The 22,663-nt window shown below is 45.9% G+C and overlaps 1 protein-coding gene across 3 annotated transcripts in view; it reads left to right on the top strand.

The window, feature by feature from the left end:
• The window catches only part of iqsec1a (IQ motif and Sec7 domain ArfGEF 1a), an 88,311-nt gene that overhangs the window by 5,033 nt on the left and 60,615 nt on the right, over positions 1 to 22,663 (top strand). For 2 of the 3 annotated variants that reach the window (XM_084429144.1, XM_084429146.1), the window contains one exon: positions 7,661 to 7,762. In XM_084429144.1, the coding sequence (XP_084285270.1) occupies positions 7,661 to 7,762 (102 nt within the window). Of the gene's footprint in view, positions 1 to 7,660; positions 7,763 to 18,722; positions 18,890 to 22,663 lie in introns of those variants that run through there. The other variant, XM_084429153.1, reaches the window with a different exon arrangement.

Below are 22,663 nucleotides of genomic sequence, written 5' to 3'. Positions count from 1 at the left end.
ACATAAGATCCACTATAGTGCACATCACTCATTCATATGATTACATTATTCATGATTTGACCATTAACATTACAAAATTCAGTTCAATGATAATGACCCATGTGACTCACTGAATCATATGAAATCAAGATGAATGACAGCAGAAATATGGCAAAAAACATATAATTATTTAAGTATGTTAATGTTAATAATATAACTATAATAACTATGCCTAAAAGTGTACAAATGTTACTTAAAAACTAGATTGTTGTGCATATGTCCTTCTGGATAACGGATGACATGTCCTGGCTGGCTAATAGAGGTTCTCTTACGAGAGGTTCTCTCGTATTGCGTAAGCTAGCTTACGCTGCGGGAAAGTCTCCTTTCACGAGATACTGAAGCCAAAAATTATCCTAATTTTTTAAACTTTGTCAACGCAGTGCGGCAGCCTGCAGACCTAGGGCAAGCGAGTCGCGTGCCCATTGGCTGCTCTGCGGCAACTGCAGCAGCCTATGGCTGAGCCTTGCGCGTGACGTCACGTCCAATGAGCGCGCTTGGCGCGCTTAGTGCGTCACAGCCCGTCATTAGGGGTGTGGCTTAGAGTATATAAGCAAGGAACAGAGGCTGCTTCGCTGATTTCTGTCTCTTCAGCGAAGCTCTTCGCATCGCTGATCTCCGAGGAAGCCGCCGTTGAATCCAGCGACCAGCACGCCGAGGATCTCAGCCTGAGGACGCCGGCCGCTCGCCGCCTTCAGCCTTCCCTGCCTGCTGCGCCATCCGGCCTTATATCCTTTTCTGCTCTGTTTTGTGTGTGTGTGTGTGTCCGCCGCGACACACTTGCATCTAAAAGAGCGCGAGGCGTTGTTTCAAATGCCTCGCACATCCTGTGGCTCGTGCAGAGCCTCGCTCAGCGACGGAGACCGCCACGTGCTGTGCGCTCTCTGCCTGGGTTTTGACCACGCTGTTCGCGCTCTCTCCGAGGGCGGCTGCGAACAGTGTGAAGATTTACCGATGTCGACCCTACGGGCTCGACTCGCTAAATTCGAAGACACTCCATCTTCTCCGGCCGCTTCTTCCGGGCCACGTAAGAAAAAACGTCGCTCTCAAAGGCCGCCGGAACTGGACGCTACAGCTGAGCGCTCGCCGGAACCTCTCCCGCGAGCCTCGCTCTCTCCTTCCCCCCCACCCTTCTCCGACGCGCAGCGGCCGGCCACTGCCCGCACTGCCGTCGCCCTGGGGGATGATGCAGATGATGCCGCTGACAGCTGCTCTCTGCTCGCGTCTGACAGCGAGGAGTGGTCGGGCTCTCACCGCTCCGCCCCCTCTACTCTGGAGTCTTCTCGAACCCGCGCTAGTGTTGACGCAGAGCTTCTCCGCCTCCTCACTTTAGCGGTCGAGAGAATGGGACTGGATTGGTCTCCACCTAAGGAGCCGGAGCCCAATCGCCTTGACGGGTTTTTTCTGCCTAGCCGCCGCCCTGCGCCTGCCTCTAGGTCAGCACCCTTCCTGCCTGAGCTCCACGCCGAGCTCTCTAAGTCCTGGAACGCTCCGTTCTCCACCAGACTCCGCTCGCCAGTCTCCTCGGCTCTCTCCCAGGTGGACGGAGCCGCCGAGAACGGCTATAACGGCATCCCCGCCGTTGAGGATGCTGTGGCAACGCACCTTTGCCCGCCGTCTGCTAGATGGCGCTCAAAGTCTGCCCTGCCGTCTAAAGCCTGCAGGACCACCTCAGCTCTCGCCGGCCGCGCTTTCGCCGCCTCCGGCCAGGCTGCTTCCGCCCTGCACTCAATGGCTATTCTTCAGATCCTTCAAGCCGACCTCCTCCGTGAACTGGACGAGAAGGGCTCGGATCAGTCTGCCTTTACCGATCTCCGCAGCGCTACGGATCTCGCGCTGCGCGCTACCAAGACCGCTGCTCAAGCCATCGGCAGATCCATGGCCGCGCTCACCGTCATCGACAGACATCTATGGTTGACGCTCGCGGACATGAGTGAGTCAGAGCGCGCTGTGTTTCTGAACGCACCACTCTCGCCCACCGGCCTCTTTGGCCCTGCGGTCAGCGGAATTGTGGATCGGTTCTCTGAGGTACAGAAGGCGTCGCAGGCGATGGACCTCTTCCTGCCCCGCCGTTCGAGCTCAGCCACAGGCCGCCCTCAAACTCAGCCTCCTGTGCGCAGCTCTAACCAGCGCTCTTCCAGGCCCCCCAACGCTTCGCAGCGGCGCCAGGGCAATCGCCCCAGGTCGCGCTCGACCAGCCGTCACAGACCGCCGCCCCCACGGGGCCCGCGGTCCAAGATCGCGTTGAAGCCCGAGCCCGCGAAGTCCTCCTAGCATCCGCAAGGAGGAAAAGATGGTTGAGTCCCGCTACGGCCGGACCGCCATCAAAACGCACAGCTCTGTCAGTCCCCTATGTTCAGGCTACTGCAGCAGCACACACCGCAGCCAACGAGCCAGTATTAACACTCGCTCGCCTGCACACAAACGCCGTTTTCACGGCGACCCAGATAAATCTCAAAAAGAGTATAAGTGCTTTAAGTGTAGAAAATGTGCCCACACCCATGTGCTCACTGCTTCACACAAGTGCAATCCCCATGGTAACGCGCCCAGAGCGCTCTCTCATAAAGCGGCCTCACACCGCTCGAGCACTAAATGTAGTAAAAGTGCCCACACTTCCGTGCTCACAACTACTCGCTGCTCGCTCTGTCACTCAGTTACCTCAAATTGCTACGGCTCAAGCCGCAGGGGTTTTAAGTGTAGAAAAAGTGCCCACTCCCGTGTGCTCACTGCCTCACACAGACCAGGTTCCCATGGCAACGCGTCCAGAGCGCTATCTCTTAAAGCGGAAACTTTCCGCTCGAGCATCAAGTGTAGGAAATGTGCCCACAGCCCTGTGCTCACACCTGCCCACTGCCCGCTCTGCCAGACAGGTTGCAAACCTCATAAAGCCCCCAAACACTGGCCGTGTCATAAGTGCATATCCCGCGCCAGCTCACGAGCACGCGCGCCCACTTTCAGACACCATAATCCCCACGCCGCCCTCGCGCCTGGGTTGTTTGACAGCAGTTCACGCTCCATCGTCCAAGATCGAGCTACTAAATTCTGCACAGTCGGCCAGCCCTGTTCTTCTGCCCTCATGTCCGAGCATCGGCCGCGCGCGCCGCCCCGTCTTCTCTGATACAGGTTCCCCATCCCGCGCAACGCGGCGATCTGAACCCAGAGACCATTCGACCCCTAGCTATGCATGCAAAAGCATGGGAGGCTATTCAGGGCGCGTCAGAATGGGTGCTCAACACCATAAGACACGGTTATTCGCTCCAATTTGCTCGTCGCCCTCCGCGCTTTCTAGCGCAGACGGAAACGAAAGTGAGTTTGGAAACAGCACATCTGCTTCAAGCAGAGATAACAAAGCTGCTGCGAAAAGGGGCCATAGAACAGGTGCATCCTTCTCTGAGCGAGTCAGGCTTTTACAGCCGTTACTTCCTCGTTCCCAAGAAGGACGGAGCATTAAGACCTATTTTAGATCTGAGACATCTGAACAAAGCCCTCATGAGACGGCCGTTCAGGATGATTACAACCAGACAGATCCTCGCGCAAATTCGCCCAGGAGACTGGTTTATCTCTCTCGATCTGAAGGACGCTTATTTCCAGATCCAGATAACTCCCCGTCACAGGCCATTTTTGAGATTCGCCTTCGACGGTCGAGCTTATCAATACACAGTCCTGCCGTTCGGCCTGTCTTTAGCACCCCGTACATTTACGAAATGCATGGACACGGCTCTCGCTCCCCTGAGGAGTCAGGGAATGCGAATCCTGAACTACTTGGACGATTGGCTCGTTCTAGCGCAGTCAGAGACAGAACTTGTGTCTCACAGAACAGCGCTACTCGACCACCTGGAGGTTTTGGGTCTAGCGGTCAACTGGACAAAGAGCTCGCTCTCGCCCCGGCAGTCGATTTCCTTTCTCGGAATAGAACTGGACTCGGTGGCGATGACGGCCAGATTGACGGAGCAGCGCGCGCGCCGCATCCAGCGCCTCGCTGCATCCTTCAAAGAAGGCAACCGGGTTCCCCTGAAGGCATTTCAGCGCATTCTGGGGCATATGGCCTCAGCTGCAGCAGTGCTTCAGTTGGGTTTACTGCGCATGCGCCCGCTTCAACGCTGGCTGAGAACGCGCGTATCCCATCGAGCCTGGGCGACCGGCGGCTCGCTAATCAGAGTGACTCAGGTCTGTGTCTCAGCCCTGCAGCCCTGGCTAGCAGCCGAATGGTATCACACGGGAGTGAATATGGGAGTGGTCTCACACCGGAAAGTTGTCTCTACAGACGCGTCCAACCTAGGTTGGGGAGCGCTCTTCGAAGGCAGACCGGTCTTTGGCCACTGGTCAGACCAGGAGAATCTCCTACACATAAACTGTCTAGAGATGCTCGCGGTCGAGAAAGCGCTCATGCACTTCCTCCCTTTCCTCCGTGGTCACCATGTTCTAGTCCGCACGGACAACACTTCAGTAGTGGCCTATGTGAACCGCCAGGGCGGTGTCAGATCAAAGCAACTCTGCGCCCTGACGGAACGCCTCCTCGTATGGGCTCAGCACTCTCTGCGCTCTCTGAGAGCATCGCATGTGCCTGGCCATCTGAACGAGGGCCCCGACAGACTGTCCAGGGACAACGTTCCCCCTGGGGAGTGGTCTCTACACCCTCAAACAGTCCAGTCGCTGTGGCGCCGCTTTGGCAGAGCGAAAGTCGACCTCTTTGCGTCAATAGACAACGCACACTGCCCAGCGTTCTTTTCAAAGAGCGAGGACGCGCTGGCCCAGTCTTGGCCCAGCGGCCCGCTATATGCGTTTCCGCCAGTCTCTCTGCTGCCTCAGGTCATCGAGAGAGTCAGGAAAGCGCGCCACACAGTGCTCCTCATAGCCCCGTTCTGGGAGAACCAAGCTTGGTTCCCGGAACTCATACAATTGGCAGACTCAGCCCCCTGGCCGATTCCGGTGCGGAGAGACCTTCTCTCTCAAGCCCGCGGCTCGATTTGGCATCCCCACCCAGAGCACTGGTCTCTGCATGCGTGGAGCCTCAACAACTACATGCTGATCTACCAGAAGGGGTGATGAACACGATCATACAATCTAGAGCCCCCTCCACGAGGCGGCTCTACACGTCTAAATGGTCTGTGTTTAACAAATGGTGCACTACCAAAGGGCTCAATCCACAGACATGTGGGGTCTCACAAGTATTGTGTTTCCTTCAAGAGCTACTGGACGCGGGCAGGTCCCCCTCCACGCTCAAAGTCTATGTCGCGGCCATTTCAGCGCTCTCTGTGTCAGAGCCGGGCCGCGCATTAGGAAGGAACGAGTTGGTCATCCGCTTCCTTAGAGGAGCGAGGAGGATGAACCCCCCGCGACCCCCTTCGGTTCCTATGTGGGATCTTTCACTGGTCTTAGACGCACTGAAAGCACATCCCTTTGAACCTTTAGAAACTGTGGATATGAAATACCTCACGCTCAAAACCGTTTTTCTGATAGCACTGTCTTCAGTAAAACGTGTGGGAGACCTTCACGCGTTATCCACTAACGCTGCGTGCCTCGAGTTCGGACCTAATGACTCTAAAGTTATTCTCAGACCGAGGCATGGGTACGTCCCAAAAATTTTGGGCACTCCCTTCAGAGCGCAGGTCATTTCCCTTTCAGCCCTGCCGATTACTGGCTGCGAGGCAGATAGTCACCTCCTCTGCCCAGTTAGGGCGCTGAGAAGCTATATTTCGCGCTCCGCCGCCTTCAGGCGTTCAGAGCAGCTTTTTGTTTCGTTTGGTGGGCGCACCAAGGGTCTCGCCGCCTCGAAGCACACTCTGTCCAGATGGATAGTCGATGCTATCGCAGCTGCTTACGCATCTAAAAACCTGCAGTGCCCCTTGGGCATTCGGGCACACTCCACCAGAGGCATGGCCTCATCGTGGGCGTGGTCCAGTGGGATTCCCATTCATGACATTTGTGCAGCGGCGGGCTGGGCCTCCCCCTCCACATTTGTTAGGTTTTACAACCTGGATGTCCCCGCTTTGCAGGCCAAAGTGCTATCAGTCTAAGTCTCGCGTAAGCCAGCCCACTGTCTGTGCGCGGGCTACGCTGCTGATTTAGCTCTACTGGTTGAGCTACACTGTATGGAAGTGTTAGTTGGACCGGCTGTGCCGCTCCCTGCCCCATATTATGTGCTTGTGTACTGTGGTATCTGGCCGCCCAGCTCCGTTTCGCGTTCCCTGGGCTTCCCACGGGATTCATTCAGGATGCTGGGCGCGCGCACGGCGTTGACAAAGGTGTTCCCGCAGCGTAAGCTAGCTTACGCAATACGAGAGAACCTCTCGTAAGAGAACGTACTCGGTTACTAACGTAACCTCTGTTCTCTCTAGAGAGGGAACGAGTATTGCGTAACCCGCCGTGCTCTCGCCACGAGCTCATTTTCGCTTCATGCGACAGAAACCAGCGAAGCAGCCTCTGTTCCTTGCTTATATACTCTAAGCCACACCCCTAATGACGGGCTGTGACGCACTAAGCGCGCCAAGCGCGCTCATTGGACGTGACGTCACGCGCAAGGCTCAGCCATAGGCTGCTGCAGTTGCCGCAGAGCAGCCAATGGGCACGCGACTCGCTTGCCCTAGGTCTGCAGGCTGCCGCACTGCGTTGACAAAGTTTAAAAAATTAGGATAATTTTTGGCTTCAGTATCTCGTGAAAGGAGACTTTCCCGCAGCGTAAGCTAGCTTACGCAATACGAGAGAACCTCTCTAGAGAGAACAGAGGTTACGTTAGTAACCGAGTACGTTTTCCAGGAATGACAAAACAAATATCTTTTCTTAAAATCAGGCACTAACTTAACCACCTATGGGAAACTACAACTTAGCTGTCATCGCTTACGGTAATCTTTTAGATCAAATAGATAGGTGTTTTTTTTATTTTTTTTTATGTAAACACATTATAAATGTTTTATTAGTGTTATCCAAAAGGACACGTGATATTGCTACAAAGTGCACCAGTCAGCATTTTATCAGCATTTTAAGAGACGCTTCCTGACCTCTGCACGTGTTCTGGTGCTCCTTCAGGGTCTTCTTTTTGATACAGTATTATGTCACATGACATACCACAATGCATTATGGTCCAAAATGGTCATTGATGTCTGTTATCCAGGAGTGACATTAGAGAAATCACACTTTGCAGACAAAAGTCTTTGTCATAAACATGTGAATAAGCTTAGTATTACCACTATGTTTGTAGGTATCGTTTAAAACATCAACACAATTATGCCCAAGTAGATTTTAAATACTTTTATTTATATTTTTTACATTTTACACGTATTTCTGTATTGAGATTTTAATTCGGGACAGTTACCCGGAATGACATTTTGGGACTTTTGAGCTCAATAGTTCCTTAAAGATTAATTATTTATAATGAATTCTCACATGAGTAATTAAAGAGGGGGAAGTTGAGTCACTTAATGAAGTGCATTTAAAAATGTATACATTTTTAATATTATGAATATGCTTTGGACACCAGAATTGACACGCCACGTCATTGCCCCTCGTATGCGTCACATTTGGTGACAGCGGCTGTCCTCGTCCACGTCTGATTGATAGGAGCAACATCAGCTTGGACACTGTGAATCGACTGTGGTGCTGAGTGTGTGTGTGTGTGTGTGTGCAGAAGGTGTCTCCCAGTGGCGGTGCCGGAGGGTCCCAGCAGCCTGCGGTCGGCCGTGTGCAGGAGGACTGAGCCCCGTCGGCAGTGGACGTCTGCAACCCTCGGGTCAGCCTTATCTACACTACACAACACTGATGTACAGTGCAAATAACAGTGTTTCATAGCACATAAAACACACTGTAATTATTCCCTTTTTTTTATAAAGTATGTCATAATGCATCAGTTCATTTTTACACCTTTATTTATGATGGTATATTATATCTCCTACAACATACAGAATTAACATCTTCAGTTCATTGGCGCTTTATTAAATAAACACCCACAGAATGATTGTTTATAATGGCAGACATACAGTATTAATGAACAGAAGAGAAGTAAAGTGTTAAACTAGCAAAGCATCAGCTAGATTCACTTCCTGCTATATGTGTAAAAATCCCAGCAGGACATATACTTCATCCTTCTGGTGAAACACACAGAACATGTGATGGACGTAAGCTCAGACAGAGACGAGTGTGCCAAAAAAACAAAACCGCACCAACTCTCCCTTTATACTGACCAAGCTCTGGAGTCGTACTGATCATCAGTGTTGCAGGTCTCGGTCTATGAAACTGTACACTGATCTAGTCACACTGCTGACTAGTTGTTTTGTTGAGAATTAAGCATGTATAATAAAGGTTCTCAATGTGCTTTACTCGGGCATATTAACGGCTTCAGGAAGTCAAGATCTCATGTGTGCAAATATCTAAAGAAGGTAGTGTCTAAAAACAACCGAAGTGCGACAACCGAAGCTGCAAAGAAAGAGTTAGAAAGTGTTTTCACAGTGCAAGTGTGTGTGAGAAGCAGAAACACCCTGCAGTTCTCCCAGTCCACCAGATGAATCATCAGTGGTGTTCCTGCTGAGGACAGGGTTATTCCCGCTGCTCGCACTCCCTCCACACTCTCCAAACTCCTGCTTCTTCACCTTCTGGTTCAGTCTGGACATTAAAGAGGTTGTTTTGACTACATAAGTCTGTCAAAGCTACTGATCTGAAGACCAAGTGCTTTCACACACCAGTAGCAGAACTGACGGTCTGGGCGAAGGGCACGGTTAGCTGAGGCATATACAACAGGCCACTTCAGTCCTGAGCTGATGTAGGGCTGTGCCCAATCTCAAACAACTTATGATTCATGATTAATGTACATTGTAATTAGTTTACATTTCCAAACTTTCATTTTGCCCTTAACCGTAATAATCCAGTGAGATTTCTGTAATCACCAGAGAGCAACAACAGACAGTACGGTCCATAGAGAGACCAGTCCATCTGGGATTACAAACTAAACTTTTTCACAAGTTATACGCACTTATGAAAAATGCTTTCAAAAATAATGTCATAAATACTTTTTTTATTATTGTTTTAGATTGTATTCTGTAGATTTGCAGGTGGATTTCTTCAAGTGTCTTGGAGATTTGAGCCGATCTCAGTGTTTATTCTCCATGTAATCCCAGATGGACTCTGATGGCGGGATCCGATCTCTGTGCGGACCGTCCTGTTTCAGACCACCTGTGCATACGGAAATCCCTCCACCCATCCATCGTCTCTTCCTGGCACACGAAAGAAAACACATCAATGGTGAAATGACCTTTTAAAGCACACGCTGTCCCTTGTTTGGTTTTGTCACTGCCAATCTCCAACTCACCCATTCCTTCACTTCCCAAACTCTGTCACTGCAGTTCTGACCGACGTCTCGGACTTGTGCTGTCCAGGAGTGATTGGCCTTATGGAGTGCAGAAATGATAACTGTACTCATGACGTAACCAGGTCTGGAGATTAAGGAAGAAATGTTAGGCATGACAGTGTTTGTCCATAAGCATTTGAACTGAGATGGTCCCAATGTTTCGACACATAACATTAAACAAAGTTTATTCAAATAAATCTGATTACAGTTATCAGAAATGAATTGAATTCAAATTCGTAACCTTCAGATCTAAGGCTTGGTCTTCATCAGAGCCAGAACAAGCGTCCTCCACTGAGGGAGATAGAGATTCAGAAGATAAGATAAGATAAAAGTTAAAATTAAAATAATTATAATTTTAATCATAATAATAAACTCACATTGAAACCTAAATACTTCTAATAATAAAATGATACTGAAAACAACCTGCAGGAGTATCTTACCGTTTGTCAGCATTGTCGGCATCGGATCCATCACTGACATTGCTGATGTCACTACGTGACAGAGTTGACCAATGAAATCGAGCCGTAGACGCGGGGTGTGGTTTAAGGGCCGAGGCTTGTGCTGAACTGGTTTGGAGGCAAAATCAGGCAATGTGTTTCATGTGTCGGATTATCTGCAATCCTGTTACTGTTCAAGATGTGAGACTTAAAGCTGACCTGATGCTTTCCACTGACTGGGAAGAAAAGCCTCTAGGATCTTTTCTGTCATCTCATGTCCAGTAGTGTTCACTCCTGAGCGTAGAGTTAGGTAGGGTTAGTAGAGTTAGTTTATGATAAAGATTGTGTAAGCACACACATAGATGCCATATCAGAATTGCCTTAATGTATGTATTGCCTCTGAATGTTGCAAGTTATGGAGGAAATCCAGTGAGGAAAAGAAATTCATGTCTATATAAAGACTATTCAGATGAGCACGTTTAAACTAAACAATTAATACCATCATTAATCTGACATGCTACTCCACATAGGAAGAACAGACATGCCAGCTACTTACTGACCTGATGCAGACTAACAGATGTTGGATATCGTCATGGTCTGGAGTGAGGTTTACATGAGGGAACGTGGACATAAACGGGGGAGTGTGAAATCTGCAGTCCTATTTACACCACAGATTTCTTTTCTTTTTTTATCTCTTTCTTTTAATTTTCTTAAAGACAACACACACACACACACACACAATGTCAACAAAACAGCAACTACACAGGATAAATAACTCTCCAGACTTTCTAAGCCGTACCATTGTACATGCTACTTTGAACTAGGTACTTAAATGCTTTTAAATTAGACCCCCCCCCCCCCCCCACACACACACACACACACACACACACAATATTACAAGTCAAGTCAAGTCACCTTTATTTATATAGCGCTGAAAGTGGTGCAAGCGGTGACAAAAAGGACATCCTAGCTCGGGGGTCCAGCAGCTTCACAGAAATGAGCCTGGTTCCCGGACAGTGGCGTGTGCTTAACGCTCGTGGGAAACTGAGCTGTCAGTGTGTGTTAGCAGAGACAGAGAGAGAGCCCATCAGATCTGTGTGTGTGTAGCCCATCAGATCTGTGTGTGTAGAGCCCATCAGATCTGTGTGTGTGTAGAGCCCATCAGATCTGTGTGTGTAGAGCCCAGCGGATCTGTGTGTGTGTGTGTGTGTAGAGCCCATCAGATCTGTGTGTGTAGCCCATCAGATCTGTGTGTGTAGAGCCCAGCGGATCTGTGTGTGTAGAGCCCATCAGATCTATGTGTGTGTGTAGAGCCCATCAGATCTGTGTGTGTGTGTGTGTGTGTGTGTGTGTGTGTGTGTGTAGAGCCCATTAGATCTGTGTGTGTGTGTGTGTGTGTGTGTAGAGCCCATCAGATCTGTGTGTGTAGAGCCCATCAGATCTGTGTGTGTGTGTGTAGAGCCCATTAGATCTCTCTGTGTGTGTGTAGAGCCCATCAGATCTGTGTGTGTGTAGAGCCCATTAGATCTGTGTGTGTGTGTGTAGAGCCCATTAGATCTGTGTGTGTGTGTGTAGAGCCCATCAGATCTGTGTGTGTGTGTGTGTGTGTGTGTAGAGCCCATCAGATCTGTGTGTGTGTGTGTAGAGCCCATCAGATCTGTGTGTGTGTGTGTGTGTGTGTGTGTAGAGCCCATCAGATCTGTGTGTGTAGAGCCCATCAGATCTGTGAGTGTATGTGTGTGTGTAGAGCCCATCAGATCTGTGTGTGTGTGTGTGTGTGTGTGTGTGTGTGTGTGTAGAGCCCATCAGATCTGTGTGTGTAGAGCCCATCAGATCTGTGAGTGTATGTGTGTGTGTAGAGCCCATCAGATCTGTGTGTGTGTGTGTGTGTGTGTGTGTGTGTGTGTGTAGAGCCCATCAGATCTGTGTGTGTAGAGCCCATCAGATCTGTGAGTGTATGTGTGTGTGTAGAGCCCATCAGATCTGTGAGTGTATGTGTGTGTGTAGAGCCCATCAGATCTGTGAGTGTGTGTGTGTGTGTAGAGCCCATCAGATCTGTGAGTGTATGTGTGTGTGTAGAGCCCATCAGATCTGTGAGTGTATGTGTGTGTGTAGAGCCCATCAGATCTGTGAGTGTATGTGTGTGTGTGTAGAGCCCATCAGATCTGTGAGTGTATGTGTGTGTGTAGAGCCCATCAGATCTGTGAGTGTGTGTGTGTGTGTGTAGAGCCCATCAGATCTGTGTGTGATGATTTTTATTCATCCAGTTTTCCTTGATATTCTGCATTATACAGGAAGTTCCATTTTTATTACGGGATTCAGCAATTCTGTCAGCGTTGCATGTTTGAAATCATGACACACTGTATGGAGAGTATCTGCAGACAACAAATGACGGTGTTTGGTGTTTTAAGCCCCCAACAGCGCCTTCCAGGCAGCGAGGGGATGGGTAGGTTTAAGGTTGAGGGTAGGGTTAGCTGCCTCTAAGGAGCCATTGGGGGCTTAAAACACCATCGAGCACAAATGACATTCTGGTGGTTATGAAAATGTGATGTTTTGAAGAATATGGGTAACCAAACAGTTTATGGACCCTATTGACTGGGAAAAAAATACTATATGGAAGTCAATGGGGTCCATCAGCTGTCTGGTCCCCCACATTCTCCATCACATCTGTGTTCAGCAGAAGAAGAAACTCATACAGGTTTGGAACAGTTTGAGGGCGAGTAAATGATGACAGAGCTTTAATTTTTGGGTGAACTATTCCTTTAGTGGCCACAGTATCGTTTGTCATTATAGAAGTATTCACTTCTTTTAAATGAGTCATGTTCATCAGAAGGGCATCTTTACACAGCTTGACTGGCACGTGTGATACTGTGATGTGGTCCAGGGGGAGGTGCAGCAGTGCTTTCTGTGCTATAGTTCAGCAAGGCCTGCCTAGAACGCTTTCACCACACACACACACACACACACACACACACACACACACACAGAGAGAGAGATATATTGAGCATGATCTCTGCATTTGTGTCTGAAGTTGTGGTTAACTGCACTGCCACCTGGTGGCTATATTATGCTAAACGCCAATGTAAGGAACCTCATCATATGTTTAAAAGATGTAGGCACATTGCTTGATGTTTGTAGAGCCTTTAGTATTTTCATCAGCCTTTTGACCACCTGACCTCAGCTCATTCCTGTGAATCATGAAGCAGTTCTGTGTGACCTGACCGTATGTTATGGCAAATCACTGCGTCAAAATCTCAGTCTTTCACCCTGTCAAACACAGTAACCTTACTGCACATGTCAGACTCGCTCCTGGAGGACCACGGCATTTATTTGTCAAGTAATCGGACATTTCAGGCGTTTACATGTTTACAGGCGTTTACATGTTTACAGGCGTTTACTTGTTTACAGGCGTTTACATGTTTACAGGCCTTTACATGTTTACAGGCCTTTACATGTTTACAGGCCTTTACATGTTTACAGGCCTTTACATGTTTACAGGCCTTTACATGTTTACAGGCCTTTACATGTTTACAGGCCTTTACATGTTTACAGGCCTTTACATGTTTACAGGCCTTTACATGTTTACAGGCCTTTACATGTTTACAGGCCTTTACATGTTTACAGGCCTTTACATGTTTACAGGCCTTTACATGTTTACAGGCGTTTACATGTTTACAGGCCTTTACATGTTTACAGGCCTTTACATGTTTACAGGCGTTTACATGTTTACAGGCGTTTACATGTTTACAGGCCTTTACATGTTTACAGGCGTTTACATGTTTACAGGCCTTTACATGTTTACAGGCCTTTACATGTTTACAGGCGTTTACATGTTTACAGGCCTTTACATGTTTACAGGCGTTTACATGTTTACAGGCGTTTACATGTTTACAGGCGTTTACATGTTTACAGGCCTTTACATGTTTACAGGCCTTTACATGTTTACAGGCCTTTACATGTTTACAGGCCTTTACATGTTTACAGGCCTTTACATGTTTACAGGCCTTTACATGTTTACAGGCGTTTACAAGTTTACAGGCGTTTACAGGCGTTTACATGTTTACAGGCGTTTACATGTTTACAGGCGTTTACATGTTTACAGGCGTTTACAGGCGTTTACATGTTTACAGGCGTTTACATGTTTACAGGCGTTTACAGGCGTTTACAGGCGTTTACATGTTTACAGGCGTTTACAGGCGTTTACATGTTTACAGGCGTTTACAGGCGTTTACATGTTTACAGGCGTTTACAGGCGTTTACATGTTTACAGGCGTTTACAGGCGTTTACATGTTTACAGGCGTTTACATGTTTACAGGCGTTTACAGGCGTTAACATGTTTACAGGCGTTTACATGTTTACAGGCGTTTACAGGCGTTAACATGTTTACAGGCGTTTACATGTTTACAGGCGTTTACAGGCGTTTACAGGCGTTTACATGTTTACAGGCGTTTACAGGCGTTTACATGTTTACAGGCGTTTACAGGCGTTAACATGTTTACAGGCGTTTACATGTTTACAGGCGTTTACAGGCGTTTACAGGCCTTTACATGTTTACAGGCGTTTACAGGCGTTTACATGTTTACAGGCGTTTACAGGCGTTTACAGGCGTTTACATGTTTACAGGCGTTTACATGTTTACAGGCGTTTACAGGCGTTTACATGTTTACAGGCGTTTACACGTAGCAACAAAGACTTTTCATTCAGTCCTTTATGTACTGTTTAATTCAGAGCCTGTGTGTACAAGAATAAAGGTCAACACAATACGCTTAGTCTTTTTAAATACAGATAAAGTCAATATTTTTTCATTTTATCATGACATAAAGTAGTTTCAAGACATATAGTCATAAATATATTTATACACAAGGACTTTGTTATAAAAACAATTTTGTGAGCATCGGTGGAACTGAATAAAGTGAATAAATTAAACGCACTGTTGTCTTTTTTTTTTATTCCATTGAGCATAACAAACATAAAATATGATCAGTTATTTAATAATCAATATTACTTCACAAATAAAGAAGGGTCAACATGTATATTTAAATGAAAGTAATTATAGATGTCCATAGTTCTTGCAATGCTTTAAAATAAAGCTTCACTTTATTCTGTAACTGGATAATATTGGGTCTCCTTTCAGAACACTTGCATTGCTGGATGTGAAATTTGCCATGTAACGTGACTATAACTTAATATAAAATATGACTCCTGTCCATGTCATTTTTCCCATAGTAAAAAAACAAAACAAAAAAACATCATGTCATTGTCATACACAGAAATATACGGAGGATTTACCCAGTATACTCCCTGTTACAGTCATAGCAGCATCCAATGAAATAAACCACATCATAAAGTATCCAGGGAAGAACATTTAATGAATGAACGTACATTCTTTACTTTCACTCTTGTCTTTTCTATTTCTTACATTTGAATTAATATATTGCATCAAGTCAGTTTAAAATAACATGATGTAAAATCTTGACACCATTAATTCTTCTTTCTGAGTATTATATGTGGAAATGAAACTTTAGTTGTCCATTACTCTTAAATAACTCTCACCAGTACAACAACGTGATCATACCAAAAAACGTAATTAAGTTAAACTTAATGACATAACTTAGTCTTACTCTTAACTTGTACCTTCCGTTTTTGAAGTTGTCACTGCATTTACCCGAGAAGTCTCTGGTGAGAAGGAACTGCAGATACACTGATTTGCGGATCGGTGGAAGTTAACTGACGCCGTTGTGAAAAGCGTCCGTGATTAGCAAGTGTGTTTGATTAGTGTTGGAGCAAAACTCTGCTGGACAGTGTTGAGTTTTACACTCCTGGCTCACTGGTTGAATGGTTGGGCGTAAGATTTCCACTGGCAGATTTCACAACAGGTTCAAGTTGGTCCCTCAACTGGAGCGCAACTGGAAGAAAACAAAACTAGAGGTATTTCGCATTTCATGGAAAGAGAGCTCGATCGCTTACAGAGAGGCTTTAAAAGCTGCTAGATCTGCTTATTTTTCAACCCTATTAGAAGAAAATAAACATAATCCTAGGTATTTATTTGAAACGGTGGCTAAACTAACGAAAAATAAAGCTTCAAGCCCAGAAGTTTCCAAGCAGCACAGCAGTAATGACTTTATGATCTTCTTCACTTATAAGATTGATAATATTAGGGAGAAAATTATAACTATGCAACCGTCTACTACAGTATCGCATCAGGCAGTGCATTGTAGTCTCCCTGAGGAAAAATTCCATTCATTCATTGCAATAGGAGAGGAAGAATTTACTAAACTCGTTAAATCATCTAAATCTACAACATGTATGTTAGACCCTATACCGACTAAGCTACTGAAAGAGATGCTTCCAGAGGTCATAGATCCTCTTCTTAATATCATTAATTCATCTTTGTCATTAGGATACGTACCAAAAACCTTTAAGCTGGCTATGATTAAACCGCTTGTTAAAAAAACGCAACTTGATCCTTCAGAATTAGTCAATTACAGGCCAATCTATTAACTGTGTTCCTTTCTTGAAATAAATGATATCTGCGAGGATTTCCAGTCAGGATTTAGACCATACCATAGTACTGAGACAGCTCTCATTAGAGTCACAAATGATTTGCTCTTATCATCCGATCGTGGTTGTGTCTCGCTATTAGTGTTACTCGATCTTAGTGCTGCATTTGACACCATTGACCACAACATTCTTTTAAATAGACTCGAAAACTATGTTGGCATTAGTGGAATTGCACTAGCATGGTTTAAATCATACTTATCTGACCGTTATCAGTTTGTAGCAGTAAATGATGAGATGTCTTATCAATCACAAGTTCAGTATGGCGTACCACAAGGCTCAGTACTAGGACCGCTGCTGTTCACTCTGTACATGCTACCATTAGGAGATATCATTAGGAAACATGGCATTAGTTTTCACTGTTATGCTGATGATACTCAGCTCTACACTTCGCTACCCGACGAAACGCACCAATTCACAAAATTAACGTAATGCATAGCTGATATAAAAAACTGGATGACTAGTAATTTCCTACTACTTAACTCTGAAAAAACAGAGATTCTAATTATTGGACAAAAAACTTCCTCAAGTAATAACCTAGAACATGGGCGTCGGAACCATTGTATATGGGTGGGACTAGACCCACCCACTTTTTAAGACCAATGATATTGGACCCACTCACTTTTATATTCAGTGCATATGTCTGTTCGCTTTTCAGAGCGTCGTCAGTCAAATCTATTCCACTTGAAGAATGCCCAAATGAATTAAACTCCATTTCCGCTGAATCGCTACATTATAAATCTCAACGAGCCGCAACTGACGAAAAAACCGCCCGTTGTACCCTTCCAGTCAAATATTGCGTTGCAAACATCAATAACAGCTTTAAGTTGTCAATGCTGGCAAATGACCATGGTATCAGCAGGTTAATCCACGGATAGCTGTGCATTTAATGCACTACTTGGAGGCGAGTTTAGTTTACTTGTTTAATTAAAAGGCATCAGAATACATGAAAATGGCATTAGTAAAAAAAATTCTGGAGGAGGACCCACCCACTTTTTTTTTGCTTCCGACGCCCATGACCTAGAATACTGTCTAACACTTGATGGCTGCTCTGTTAAGTCTTCGTCGTCGGTTAGGAACCTGGGTTTGCTCTTTGATACCAATCTTTCATTTGAAAGTCACGTGTCTAGTATCTGTAAAACCACATTTTTCCATCTTAAAAATATATCTAAATTACGACATATGCTCTCATTGACAATAGTTTTATACAATAGTCAGGGGTGGCCAGCGTGGAGCCTGGAGAGTTTTGCTCCAACCCTGATGATAACTCAGCTGCCTGTGTCTTTCTAGGAACCCTTAAGACCTTGATTAGCTTGTTCAGGTGTGTTTGATTATGGTTGGAGCAAATCTCTGCAGGACTGTGGCTCTCCCGATCTGACGTTGGCCACCCCTGATAAATAGGCTGTAGCCTCAAGCCAAGTCTTTGCTTTGTCAGTTCATCGCTATCTCATAAATTCCATTATAATCAATGAAGCTGCCAACAATGCACATTAAATCTGTTACTTACATCGTGTCTACACTGTTTGTTAATGAGAGGTTTCGAGAGTCTGCATAACTCAGCACTGAATAAACACTCCGGCGTTCTGAGCGGAGAGACTCTGACTAACTTAAACACCTCTGATTGGCCACTGCGTTCAAGAGACCAACAGCTATGTCAGTGATTGACTACATTGCTCACCGCTGCAAAAACACGTTGTAAATAGATGCATTCGACGTTCTCCAGAGTACAAATAAAAATACTCACTGGAGCGTTTGCCAAATCTGTTTGGCCAGTATATTATTACAGTATCAGCTGAGGGTGCACTTGCTGCCCTGTGGAGCCAGGCCACGCCCCTTTTAGTTTGGGCAGGAATTATTTAAATGAGGAATATATATTGTTCCTGGAAGAAAACTCAAGACTACAATGGAGGCGTTTTAGGGAGTTCAGAAACAGTGACACTGATATAGAGAATATCTCCCGCTGGAGGGACTTTGTAACTTTGCAGAGCTTTTTTATGCTCAAACAGCAACATTACACACTAAAGACAGATGAACATCAGTGCTGTTTCATTTCTCAGATCAGAAACACACTCTCTCTTATCGTCTTGACCTCTGGCTGCTGATGTTGATTGCGTGTGTGAGTGTGTAATGGGCTCTGTGTTCAGGAGCGCTCTCCTCCTGTTTCCATGGAGACCAGAGAGCCAATCAGCGTCCGTGGCTGCGGACTGTACTAAAGCCTGCAGATGGAGGAGGCAGAGCATGTCTTACACACGAAGAAATCTCACATGTGTGCATCCGTATCCACACACACACACACACACACACACACCTCATCAGCGTTTGTAATCCTGTCTGTGCTCTGCGTCGTGTCAACGCGCGCTCCCCGCATCACGTAACACCGCGCGTCTTGCTCCGGGCTGCTGCTGATGCACGTGTGACGTCACGGCCCACGAACGCAGCGCTGTTCCTCCTGAATGAGCGAGAGTGCGCGCTCCCGCACACGAGCACACGCAGAGCCATGGCGCACAGACTCAGCATGATGTGAGTAAATCATTACATCCGCATGTGTTTTTACCACAGCGCACCTGTGTTGACGCGCAGAGTCGTGTGTTTTATGTTGAGGCTTTGTGATGGGCTTGCAAATGTGTGTGTGTGTGTGTGTGTGTGTGTGTGTGTGTGTGTGTGAGTGATGATGGACTCCGTAATGATGGCGAAGCCTGCAGTTGTGGTCATGAAGTGAGCAGGATAATGTGCTGTTGTTGCAGTGAATGACAGTGATAGCACTGAGGTGTTTTCAAGCGTCATGCAAAACACGAGGAGCTGGGACCCTGTGTGTGTGTGTGTGTGTGTGTTTGGATGGAGCTGATGTGCATTATGACGCAATATCACAGTCACATGCTTCTGGCACAATGTGCTGCTATAAACTGTGAGGTGTGATGCTTTATCCTTCATGTGCAGGACCATCCTATATATAAATGCAGACATTATTTTAAAGCATTATATCTTTTTGCTGTTTATTTGTATTTTCTTACTCTTTTATAAAGCGTAACAGAAAACAAGCATCTGAAAGCGCATCAGCGAGTGCGTTTGTGTTCGTTTGACCCTCTCAAGGTGACCGAGGTTAGTTCATGGTCTTCAGGGAATTCACACTCAGTGTTCAAGTTCAAGCTGATTTACTGCTGTCCTGCTTCGACTGCTCTGTGCCGACTGTTCACGGCTGGCTATATTGTTGTTGTTGATGTTGTTGTTGCAATAAGCATGCAGTATCTGAAGTGTGCACTGATAAGTGTTTCCTTTAGTAGTATGCTTCATTAAATGACCTCATCACATCGTATTTGTAATTCAGCCAGTGGCATCCAGTTATCGTTATAATCAGAAATATATGTATTTTGTTATTTTGTGTACATGCACTTGTAGGGCTGCACAATTTGGTCAATATGGCTATAATAACAATAAGATTATTATTAAATGAAAGTAAAAAAAAAAAAATTTATGGAAAAAAATAAGAAATATGACTTGTAATATTTCACTATAAAATAAAAAAATGTATTTGCGTCCTGATACATTGCATCCAGCCACATCACGCGGTTACTGTTGCAGCCCTGCTTCTGTCTGTATGATTCACTGAAGGACTCGTTGTACTGACGTGATGTTGAAATGGCTAAACAGTTAAAACCAGTGTCACACACAGTGACCAAACCATTACATTTCACAGTGAGTTTAAAGACCCCATGAAACCACTAAACGTGCGCAGTTCTGCCCTGCTCATGCTTCCTCTGAACTGCTGGGACAACAAGCAATGCCCTGCCGAAAAGCCCATCATAAACCAGCGTGAGCTCCATGGCGGTCCAGGCTGGTTTGATGCTGGTCTAGCTGCTGGTCATTTAAAGGTGAATGTGAATTTAAAAGGACCATAATAAAGACATCTACTTTACCAAAGAAAAAGACCTCTGTTTTGTCCTCATTTAACATAAAAAAAATGTAACGCCATCAAATTTTTTGATATCTTTTAGAAACGCTAATAATGAGTCCAATGAGTTGGTAGAATGCCTTAATAGTAGAGATGCACCGATTGATCGGCTGGTGACCGGAATTGGCCGATTTTCACGTGATCGGCCATGACCGGCGACCGGCCGGTCAGTCTGACATATGCCGATTTTATGCCGGTCAAATGCACTCGGGCGCCGCATGATTAACCTTTTGAGAGGTATGGTCTCATATGGGATTTTTATTTCTGTGCCCCTGAGAGTAACGTTACGGTGCCACAATTAGAATGTTCAGTGACGTCGCATAACTGCCAGATTCAAACTGTGCTTTCGCGCGTTGGCTGGCGCTGAGCCAGAGTCGGACGCGTTCAGCCGCAGCGCTGTCATATATCACAACTAAGCAGTGTTTACTCTATTCTTCTCAGTTCACCGGCCACTTTATTGCATTTATTTCGGGAGAAACTGACGAATTCGCGTGCTTTAAATCCGACTGACAGGACAACATTGCGGCAACCATCTCATGTTATAGATCAAGATTATTTATAAAGGTTTTAAAACGACCAAACACACTCACTTACACGTATTTAAGAATCGGAATATCAGATAGGCTAGTTGATGACATGGTAAGCAAGTTTGTTATATTATAATATTTTGAATAAAAAAGGAAAAGCGAAATAAAAGCGACACATCTATCATACAGTATTATTGTGGCTGCGGTGTATCGCGTGACGCGTCCCCATGGAAACATTAAAGGGAACGTTCACCTTGAAAAAACTCACTCGGGGGGTGGGGGTGTCAGTTAGAATATTTTAAACTTACGCGTGAAAGGGTTAAAGAAAAGATCGAAAATAAATATTTGTGTGTGCTGTAAAGTGGTTAGAAAATGTTTTAATCGGAATCGGCTAAAATCGGTATCGGCAGGTCAAACTCAATGAAAAATCGGAAATCGGAATCGGCCTAGAAAATTGTAATCGGTGCATCTCTACTTAATAGTAAGTACAACTGAGTGTCTTGGGCAAAACAATGGAAAGTGCTTCCTAATAATGCCACCAATGGGAGCAAATCCAGATAAAAGAGAGCAGGACCGAGGACAGAACCTTGGGGAACACATCCACAGTTGATTTGATGAATAGTAACTGAACCCAATCACAAGTCAAAAGTGAAGAAATGTGGTGAATTAGAAAAGTTCAACAAAATAATGACAACACAGCAGAAACCAGCATGAACTCCATGTTGGTCCAGGCTGGTTTATGCTGGTTAGAGCTGGTCTAGAGCTGGTCTAGCTGGTGGACCAGCCTAGTCATGCTGTTCTCAATCAAAACTGATCTGGTATAGCTGGTCAATAATGTGAACACTGGAACATTTGTGCACTTTCCCTGTTAACGTCCATGTAAGCGTTGCCTGCAGTGACTAAAGCAGTGCATCTGTGAGCAGTGACGCTGTGTGTGTGACGGCAGTCTGGTGCAGAGTTAAATAAAGACCTGAGCACTCATAGAGAAATCAGCATCTCCACCTGTCATTTATTCATCGATGTCAGACACATTTCTGTACAGGAAACCGTTCAAAAGGATGAGAGCGACTTATAATGTTACAAAAGTGTATCTTAATTCCCCTAACAGCAAACCATTGTGTTCCCCGCTGTCTGAACAGCTCCGCAGTGCTCCGGGTAATGCAGGACATCCGGAGGCTGAGGTGTGTTTGTAGTGTTGAGTCGATGGCGGCGGGTGTCTGACGTGTTTGTTTCTCCTTGTGTCGTAGGTATGTAAATGCTTTGCACCAGTACTGCTGTCCTGCGCCGTGTCGCTCTAAGCCGCTAGCTGTACCTGCTCCTCTCTCTGAGTGCAGGTAAGAGGCGCTCGTGGCCAAACCTGACAGACTGACTGCTGCTCATCACACGCAGCTGCGCTAGAGAAACCCCACGTCACGCTCTTTCACCAGCAGTGTCACTGATCTCCATGTTAAAGTCAAGTTAAAGGCATTTCATCAACTTGTTTCATACTTTGGTCTGTCTTATACTGCGTTTCACGCCATGTTGTAATTACCGTGAATTCGAGATGACAACACGTGACATTCGTGAACGCACCCTAATTTTAACGTTTTTTAATGCAAAATACAACTTTTCAACAATAATAATGTTGGCTAGCTTGATCTTAGATCAAATCTATTTCATTTAAGGGTAGAAATCATACATTGTTGTTGAAGAGCTGTAAATCTGTGCTAAAGCTCAACACCTTTGCTGTTAGTTCAAATGAAGGATATCTGTAGTGTCAGGACAATATTTTGAAATGTGATGTGCTTTTATTAGCCTAGATGGTTTACTGTAATTCCA

Source organism: Rutilus rutilus (genome assembly GCF_951802725.1).
Source record: "Rutilus rutilus genome assembly, chromosome: 13".
In the NCBI taxonomy this organism is placed as follows: Eukaryota; Metazoa; Chordata; class Actinopteri; order Cypriniformes; family Leuciscidae; genus Rutilus; species Rutilus rutilus.
The sequence above is the reverse complement of the archived record's forward strand: the minus strand, read 5'-3'. Positions and strand labels throughout refer to the sequence as shown.